This window comes from Culicoides brevitarsis, chromosome 1 (assembly GCF_036172545.1).
Source record: "Culicoides brevitarsis isolate CSIRO-B50_1 chromosome 1, AGI_CSIRO_Cbre_v1, whole genome shotgun sequence".
Classification (NCBI taxonomy): Eukaryota; Metazoa; Arthropoda; class Insecta; order Diptera; family Ceratopogonidae; genus Culicoides; species Culicoides brevitarsis.
The window spans coordinates 4,309,048-4,318,615 of NC_087085.1; the positions used below are offsets into that span (position 1 = coordinate 4,309,048).

At 24.9% G+C, this 9,568-nt stretch overlaps 1 protein-coding gene across 1 annotated transcript; it reads right to left on the reverse strand.

Moving 5' to 3' along the window:
• Positions 1-1,880: 1,880 nt before the first annotated feature.
• Positions 1,881-2,844, reverse strand: LOC134827020 (general odorant-binding protein lush). Its single transcript, XM_063839545.1, has 2 exons — positions 2,704-2,844; positions 1,881-2,346 (listed from the first exon to the last, which is right to left on the reverse strand). The coding sequence occupies exons 1-2, from the start codon at positions 2,800-2,802 to the stop codon at positions 1,972-1,974; spliced, it is 474 nt and encodes a 157-aa protein (XP_063695615.1). The 5' UTR covers positions 2,803-2,844; the 3' UTR covers positions 1,881-1,971.
• Positions 2,845-9,568: the final 6,724 nt, after the last annotated feature.

Below are 9,568 nucleotides of genomic sequence, written 5' to 3' on the forward strand. Positions count from 1 at the left end.
TTCTATTTATTTATTTTTTTTTTCTACTTTCGCAATTCGAAAAATAGCCAAAGTCGGGCAATCGGCGACAGCACTGCGTCTGTTCAATTATTCATTAGCTGCGTTGTCTTCGGCGAGCGAGTTCTCGAATTAATTTATTTTCGATTCGTTATATAATGGAAATTTTCACAATGGAGAGCGACACGAAACGTTAGTTATTGGACATGACGACAGAAATGAAAGAATTTTTGCCAATTGGAGTGGAACGGACTGTAATTACGGATTAGATTGAAAGGGTTAGAAATTTTCTTTTTTTTTCTTCTACTGTATTATTATTTTTGTAGTCTTTAGAAGTCGATGATTAATGCTTTGACGGAAAAAAGGACTTTTTTCAATTGTTTGTAATTAGGACTTTGTTTCGAAAGAAAAAGTTAATGAGTTCTGAAAATTTCTCTCTAATTAAAAGTTAAAAATTAAATTGCTTAAAAAATCATTTTTTTTATTTACAAAAAGACAACATTTAGTAGTCAAACAAGGAAAATCGCTTTCTTCGCATGCATGAATTTTCAATTATTTTTCGGTTAAGACAAATAATGAATTTTGCTCAATAGTAACTTGTACTTGCATTCACTCTTTTGACTCGCACAACACAAAAGAAAAGTAACTTGTTTAATTAAATGTAACAAAAGGGGTAAATTGAAATGTGAGTGTCGAACAAATTCCTTTCCTCACATAAAATTTCCTTCTTTATAAAAAAAACTACAAAATGCGAACAGCAGGATTTTCATTCAAAGTTTTTCATTTGATTAAAAAAATTTTCGCAACACATAGTCTCGGAACTGCACAAAGAGACACACAAGATCATTTATATTTTTAAGAACTATTCCGAAAGCGAGAAAACGAGGGAGAAACAACAAAATCTGCAACTTAATTGTGTTTGCGTTAAAGTTTTCTTTTGAGATGTAACAGAAAAAAATTTGATTGCATTACAAAAACTTTAAATTAAAATATTTGCGATGGATAAAAAACAGACGACGACAATTAAAAAAACAAAAGGGATACAAGGCACCCCTTTCTTATTGCTTTGGCGGCGCGCACAGAGCAAATCGAAAGGCTTATTATTTATGCATAATTCAATGAGATATTCAACAGATGTTCGCAAAATGAGAGGAAAAATCAACAAAAAATTTATGCTTGAGCAATAATTGAAATAATAATAAAAATAGATAAACTTTTATCTCATTCTCGATTGACCAGCATTAGAAGCGGAGGAAAAAGTTCGAAGAAATTGAAAGTCCAATCATCCATAAATCAAAACAGAAAATTTTTTTCTTTTATGAATATTTCCTTATTTTTGCTTTGATTTGCTTTACTTTGCTTACTTTTAAAGAAGAAAACAGAATATGCTAATTTTCTTGTTGTTTTTTTTCCTCTTTAGTAGAATTCATGTTGATTCGTTCACTCATCTGAATAATTTTTGATATTTTACTCTATTGAATGGGAGTAAAAGTTTAGGCGATTCATCATCATTAATTTTAATTTTTTAAAAATATTTTTTTCATATTTCTCAATTTTTTAAATTATGAAATTTTTTAAAATTTTTAAATAATTTTTTTTTAAATTTATTTTTTTAAATTAATATTTTTTTTCATATTTCTCAATTTTTTAAGTTATGAAATTTTTTAAAATTTTTAAATTAATTTTTTTAAAAGTTCTTTAAGCATTTTAAATTTTTTAAACTTAAAGAATCATGAAAAAATATTAAAATTAAAATTCATAGAAATTTTTTTCTAAATTTTTGAAATTCCAAAACGAAATTAGAAAAAAAAAGAATTTATGAACATGCCCCATTTTGAAAAATATCCCATTTACCCCTAAGTTGAAAAACTGCCTTTGGGTGCAAAAAAAACTTAGTTTTTTATTTTAAAAAGAATCCAAAAAGAAGTTGAATCCAAATTGACACTCACTTTTCCCCCTTTTTCAAGTTAACTTTTAGGGAAACATAAATTTATCTGGTCCAAAGTCATATGAGCATTTTGCTGAATAGAAGACTTTTTCACATGGATCTTTATATCCTTTACTGACATCTTTGCACGCATTCAAGGCGCCTCGAGCATGATCTCGCATCTCATTTGGAATTAAACTTTCAATTTGGTTCGTCGATTTTTTCACGTCGATATCTCCTTTTTTTGTAGTTGTTCCTGCCATATCAGCGATGCACTTGATGTAACACTTGAGATCTTTATTGCCTTCAATAAAACCTCCTGAACGAATGCCATCGAGAATATCAGCTCCTAAAGATGGAAATTGAGGCACACAAGTGTTACGTAAGGTTTCCATCGTTTTTTCGAGTTGTTTTATTGTCATCTGTGGAAGAAAATTTAATTAATTTAATTTTTAAAAAATTTTTTTAAAAAATAAGAAAAAATTAATTAAATATTTTTTTATTTTTTTTTAATTTTTTTTTAATTTTTTTAAAATATTTTTTTAGTATTTTTTTGAATATTTTTTTAAAATAATTTTTTAATAAAATTAATTTTTTTTAATTTTTATTTAAATTAAAAAAAAAAATAAAAAAAAATTAAAAAAATAAAAAAAAAAATAATTAAATAAATAAAAAAAATATAAAATAAAAATATTTATTTAATTATTTTTTTAAATTTTTTTTAAATTAAATAAAAAAAATCACAATTTTTATAAATTTTTTGAGTTAAAAAAACTTACCGCAGCTTCATTAAATTTAAATCCAATCATCGTCGTTAATAAATACAAAAAATAATAAACTCGAGTTCTCCCATTTTTCACCTTTAATGAAGAGAACATTGTCTCAAAGTCAACTTTGAATCAGTACTACATCGTCTAATGATCGCAACTTATCGTAAAAAGTCCATATCTCCAACATTTATATCAATTCGCGTCGCACGGAAGTAACTCAAACAAACATCATTATTTCAAAAAAAAAAAATTAATTGCAGCTCGCGAGTGTTTTGTGTGTAAACTGTAATAATTTCATCAAAACCTGAACAATTTAATAATTGTGCTTGTTTGTTGTTAGGAGTTACGCCCATCCATACGCCACAGCAACTAGTCAATTATATCGCAATATAATTCATGAGCAAATCAAGTGACAATCGAATCGTGTTAATTTTTTTTTAAATTAATTTATTTATTTTATTTATTTTATTTATTTTATTTATTTTATTTATTTTATTTATTTTATTTATTTATTTTATTTTATTTATTTTATTTAATTTATTCATTAATTAAATTTATTTATTTAAATTCAAAAGCACCACGAAAGCCGAACCATCGCACAATAGCTGTAATTACATGTTGGATAAGTGTTTGGGAAATGCGATGTGATGCGGATTGGAATGGGTTTGCGTGCAACATTTGTCGTTATAATTGCAATGCGGAACATTTTTCTTTCTCCTCGGAGGTTCTAAATGGAGGAAATGATGATAATTAACGGAAAAAAACAAAAAAAAAATTTTGAAGCAATGAACTTAATTTGAACCCAGTTGACATTTTGAAATGTCTGCCCAATGCTTATTTTGAAATTTTCTCCATTTAAAAAATTAAGTTTTTGCCCTAATGAACATTTTGAATGAATTTCCCCAAATTTATTGAATTAATTTGACCTACAGCGTATTTAAAATTTTTTACCCAATGCAAATTTCAAATTATTTTTATTTTCTATACTTTTAAATACGATTAAAAATTCTTTTTGATTAATTAAAAAAAATACTTTAAAATTCTTACCCAAAACACAATTTAAAAATTTTTCCTTAAGCATATTTTTATTTTTTGACCCAATGCACATTTTGAATATTTTTCTTAATTTTTTAAATTTTTATTCCTATTTTTCTTTAAAATTTTAAATACGCAGTAGGTTAAAAATCTTTTAATAAATTTAGGAAAATTCATTCAAAATGTTCATTAGGGCAAATTTGTTATTGGAAAGAGTTTAAAATTTGCATTGGGTAGTCATTTCAAAATATCAACTGGGTTAAAATTAAGTTTATTGCTTTAACGGATTTCTTTTAGATTTCCTTTCGTAATGCAAATTTTCGTTTTTTGACCCAATGCGCATTTTGAAAATTTTCCCGCACGCAAATTTTCATTTTTTGACCCAATGCACATTTTGAAAATTTTTATTAAAGAACTCTAAAAAATCGTTTAAATTCCATTCAGCAATAAATTTTTGAAGCTTTTATTGAAATATTTCAGTGCAAATTTTTTAAAATTCATCAAAAAACTAAGTTAAAATTTGACGTTCCGCATAATTTTAAAAAATTCTTCTCCAACTTTGAGACACTTTCAGTATGATTTTGGTTTTGTTCCTCGAGAGCATTTTCAAGAGCTTTAATTCTTTCATCTTGAACCTTTTGCGACTCAGAAAGCTCATCAAGTTTCTCCAAAATTTCTTCTAATGCCTCTTTCAATTCATCTCTTTCCGGTTCTGGATGCAATCTCTCCCATTCACTTGCATAAATTGAATCTGGTAAGCACTGAATTCCATCAACGCTGTTCACAGTGTAATTTCTTTCTCTCACATTGTAAGAAAAACTAGAAACTTGAACGTTATTTTGGTTCAAAAAGCTCAGAATTTCTTTCAATCGACTACAATTGAAGTTATTATCAGCCAAGTAGATATTTTTCAAATTTGGAGTATTTGGCACGATTTTTTCGACATCCAAGTCAAACAAATAATTCGAATAAACGTACAAATCCTTCAAACTTTGTTGTCCACGTAAAACTTCAGCTGGAAGATCAACAAGACCCAAATTTGACAAAAGTAACAAATAAATTTTTTGCGTGTCTCGCAAATCTAAATCATTGAGAGAAGTTTCTCCGCCAAATATTGACAAATATTCCAAATTCGGCATTCCTTTAAAAGCTTTTCCCGCCACTTTTTCGTATTTATTGAACTCCATGACAATTCGAATCATATTTTTACATCCTTGGAACGCTGTTTCACGAATTTCTCGCATGGCAACTGATGAGGCGTCAAGTTGGCTTAAATTTGGAAAAACATCGCAAAAGCCTCCAACGAGAACAGGAACATTTCCACGCAAAATTAGATGTACTACTTGAGATGGATTAGAATGTTGAGGAACAATTGTGTCTCCTTCAGATAAATTTGCAACGTTTAATTGGCAAGTATTGCCCGAAGCGGCACAAGTAAAGTTAGCTGCGTTGGCTGAGTAACAAAAAGTTATAAAAAGTAAGATTTTGAACATTTTTTTAGAATTTTTCTTTAGAAAATTTTCTCTTAAAGTTCAATTAAGACTGAATTTCTGTTTAAAAATTAATTTCTTATATACAATTAATCTCGTGAAGAATCTTTTGTCTTGAGTTTTGAATTTGAATCAATATTTAAACAGTATGGCATGATATCCGTCAACTTTAATCAACTTTGCAAAAACAATTTTGTTTATAAAGTGATAGCTATTCTTAGAAATTATAAAAAAAATATTTTCAGGGCTCGAAAAAGTCATAAATTATTTTTTGAGGTTCAAATTTTTGAAGGTAATTTTTTTTTCAAGGTCGATAATTTTTAAGCTTAATTAGTTAATATTTTGATATCAAAAATTTGAAGTTAAAAAGGGTAAAAAAATTTATTTTTTATCTATGAAATATTTTTTATTTTTTTTTGATCTATAAAATATTTTTTTATTTAACGTTTTTCATTTTTAATTCAAATTTTTTTCAAAAAAATTAATTTTTTTTTATTTAAAAAAAATTTTTTATTAAATTTATGGTTTTTCAAAAATGTTATTCATTAATTAATTTATTTATTTATTTAAATTATTGACTTTTAATTTAACTTCAATAAAAAAATGCCTTATTTTTAAAATTTTATTTTTTAATTTTTTTTTAAAGAAAAAATTTTCAATTAAGGCATTTTTTATTAAAAAAAAAATTAAAAAATTTAAAAAAATTTGTACAGACCAAAAAGAAATTTTTTACCCTTTTTATGACTACTTTAATAATTTTTGATATCAAAATATTAACTAATTAAGCTTTAAAATCATCGACCTTGAAAAAAATTACCTTCAATGAACAATTTTGATCAAAAATTTAAAGAAAAAATGTCTTTATTGACTCAAAATTAACTAAAAATATTTAAGAACGAATATTTTCGATAGAAATTCCATAAAAATTATTTTTTTTTTATTTACCGTTAGAAATATTTTCTATCTTTATTCCTTATTTTTTTAAACATCTTGCCTTAAAATCCCCCAAATCAACATTTTATCTCCAAACGCATCTCACTAAAAAAAAAAAAAACTTAAATTGCATTAAAAGCTACTGAACTGAGTTTAGAAAATTAAACCAACAAACAGAATTCCATGACATTAATTGGATAAGTAAGATATCTATTCGAAGATCTTTAAAAAATAATAAAAAAAAATATTTTTGATCTTCGATAAAAATTAAGTGTTTCAAATTCACTTTAAATTAGGTCTTTTGTGTGCAAACAATACAAACAAACACACTGCACCAAGCTTCGAGACATTGTTTTCACAAACATTTCTATTTATTATTTTTTTTTCTTTTACACATCATCATCATTTTTCTAAGTATCCTCCTTTTGTCTATGAATGCAACAACAAAACACAAAAAACGAAACAATTCATAAAAATAAATTGTTCAAATTTTACACTTGGTTTAATCCAAAAACGATAATCATCAATGTTGTTCAATGGCGATGCATACGAGATTTCTTTGAATTGATTCTTAACAATTTTCAGTTATTATTCTTGTTGCTTGTTCTATTTTGTGCCGTTTTAAGTGTGTGCCAATACCGTGTTTGTAGTTGCATAGTGTATTATTATTTATTTATAAATTGATTGTAACATTGAGCAAAAGCAAAAAAATAACAATATAATAGAAGAAGTCAGAAGCATAAGATTAAAATCATCCGCACACAGAATTCATCAACACTCGCCAACGATAGGTATCAATTTGACTTTTTTAGGATGATACAATTGTTGATTTTCTTATTTTGCGAAATTTATTTTTTTTTTTATTTTAATTATTTTTTTTTTAAATTGTAAACCACGTGGTCAAGTTTTGATTTTTTTTTATGAATTTAAAATTTAATTTGATTTCTTTAAATTTTAATTAATTTTTATAGAATTTTTTAAATTTCATTTATTTATTTTATTTTATTTATTTTTTTTGTGAAATTTATATTATTTTATTTTTTTTTTCTAATTGTAAACCACGTGGTCAATTTTTTTTTAATCTTCAAAATTATTTAAATTAATTTTTGTTAAAAATTTTATTTATTTTTCTGTATGTTATTATTTAATTTTATTTTTATTTAATTTTCTGTAAAATAAAAAATTCAAATTTTTCAAACCACGTGACCTTTTTTCAATAATCAATTAATTTTTTTAACAAAAACCACGTGACTTTTCATTAAAGTCTTCATAAATTCTCTTCAAAATTCCTCTGGAAATTTTTTTAAAAAACCACGTGACTTATTTTGAATTAAAATTAATTTTTTTCATTAAATAAGTCACGTGGTTTTTCAAAAATTTTTCAGAAGGCTTCTCAAGAATGTTTATGAAGTTTTTTAAGGACATTCACGTGATTTTTTAAAAAATAAATTGCATTATAATTTAAAAATTGACCACGTGGTTTCATTAATTTTGGCTTTAATTTTAATAAAAAAAAATTTTATAAAAAAAATTAAGAATAATTAAAAAAAATTAAATAATATTTAAAAAAAAATAAAAATGATTTGAAAAATTACAATTTTTTTTTCATAAAATTGAAAACTTTTTTTTCTATTAAATTTGAAAAATTTATGAAATCGAAAAAAAATTTGATAGTTGTATCAGCCTTAACTTCACTGTTGTTACAACAGCAGCAGCGTGCACAAAATAATAATAACACGATAGTTTTGTATGAAGATTGCAACCGATAAATAAAATGCATAAATTGTTTCTTTTATTACGCTTCGACTTTGCTATAATGGACTCTCTCGGTAATAATAGTTTATTTACAAGAATTTTGCCTTTTTGAATTTCTTTTTACTTTTTTATCGAATAAAAAAACGCAAAATCACAAAAAATAATGATAAACGTCGTTTAATATTTTTGTAACGATGACGCCTAGATTTGCCAAACATTTTATGACGATGCATTTTTTGATGGCGTTTATCGTCACAAAGGTAGAAAAAAAGAGAAATTATGGTCACTTTTGTATCTTTTTTATATTATTTTCTATTTAAAAGGACATTCATTAATTCAATTTGGGAACAATGAAGACATCAATGGCTGTTTTGATGCATTTGTATTGTCATCATGTGTGAAAACAGATTTGTTCCTTTTTTCTCTATTTTATTCAAGAGATTTATTAATCAATATCTTGCGACAGAATTTGAATAAAAGAGAATTGTTGACGATGACAAAAAAAGAAAGAAAAAAAGGAATTGTTCTTTTATGTCTTGTTTACATGATTTATTGAAACAAATTTGCACCGTTGACTTACATTTCTGAGAACGTGTCTTGCTGAATTGAATTGATTGTTAACGATGATGGTCAATTTGTCATAGAATTAGCATTGGAGAGAGAGAAATATGGCAAAATAATGATCAGAAATTCTATAAAAAATGAGAAAATTATAAAAAAAAAAGTTGAATTAGCAAAAAGCGATTTTCAAATTTTTAACGGTCATTTTTTGAATTGACATTTACGAATTTTTTATTGAAATTTGTCATAAATTTTTATTTTTTCAATAAAAAAGAATTTATGAAAAATGAGAAAATTATAAAAAAAAGTTGAGTTAGCAAAAAGCGATTTTCAAATTTTTAACGTTCATTTTTTGAATTGACATTTTAATTTTTTTTTATTGAAATTTGTCATAAATTTTTAATTTTTCAATAAAAAAGAATTTGTCGAAAATGAGAAAATTATAAAAAAAAACTTTGAATTAGCATTGAGCGATTTTCAAATTTTTAACGGTAATTTTTTGAATTGACATTTTAATTTTTTTTTATTGAAATTTGACATAATTTGACATAAATTTTTAATTTTTCAATAAAAAGAAAAACCCATTTGTCAAAATTATTTCATCTAAATTCAGAATCTCATAAATATCTCAGGTCACCAAACAAAAGCAGATCAATCGTAAAATTTTCAATTAATCTTCAGCGATAATAAAAATTCAGGTGAATCCCAAAACCTTTTAGGTGTTTCCTATTGTTTTAGTTTGATATCTCCTCATTTCATCTTTTTCAATCAAGTAACAACGCCTCCCATAAACATTCGTAAGACAACAAAAAATAAAAGATAGAGAATCTTCAATTCCAATTTAAATTGAATTGAATTGAGAAATAAGAAGATATTCGATTTCGTTCATTTCACATTGTTTTCCGATCTCATTTTTCAACGAAAATTGTTTATTGTATGTTAAATACAGAGCGCGCGTAAAATAATGTAATGTAACTCAAGTAGTTCGAAGAAGAACTTTCAATCTATTCCATTTACAGTTTAGAGCCTCCGAAGAAAGGAGGCAACAAAAAAACGGAAATTGAGACATCTGTAAATAATATCGGAGAGAAAACAATTTT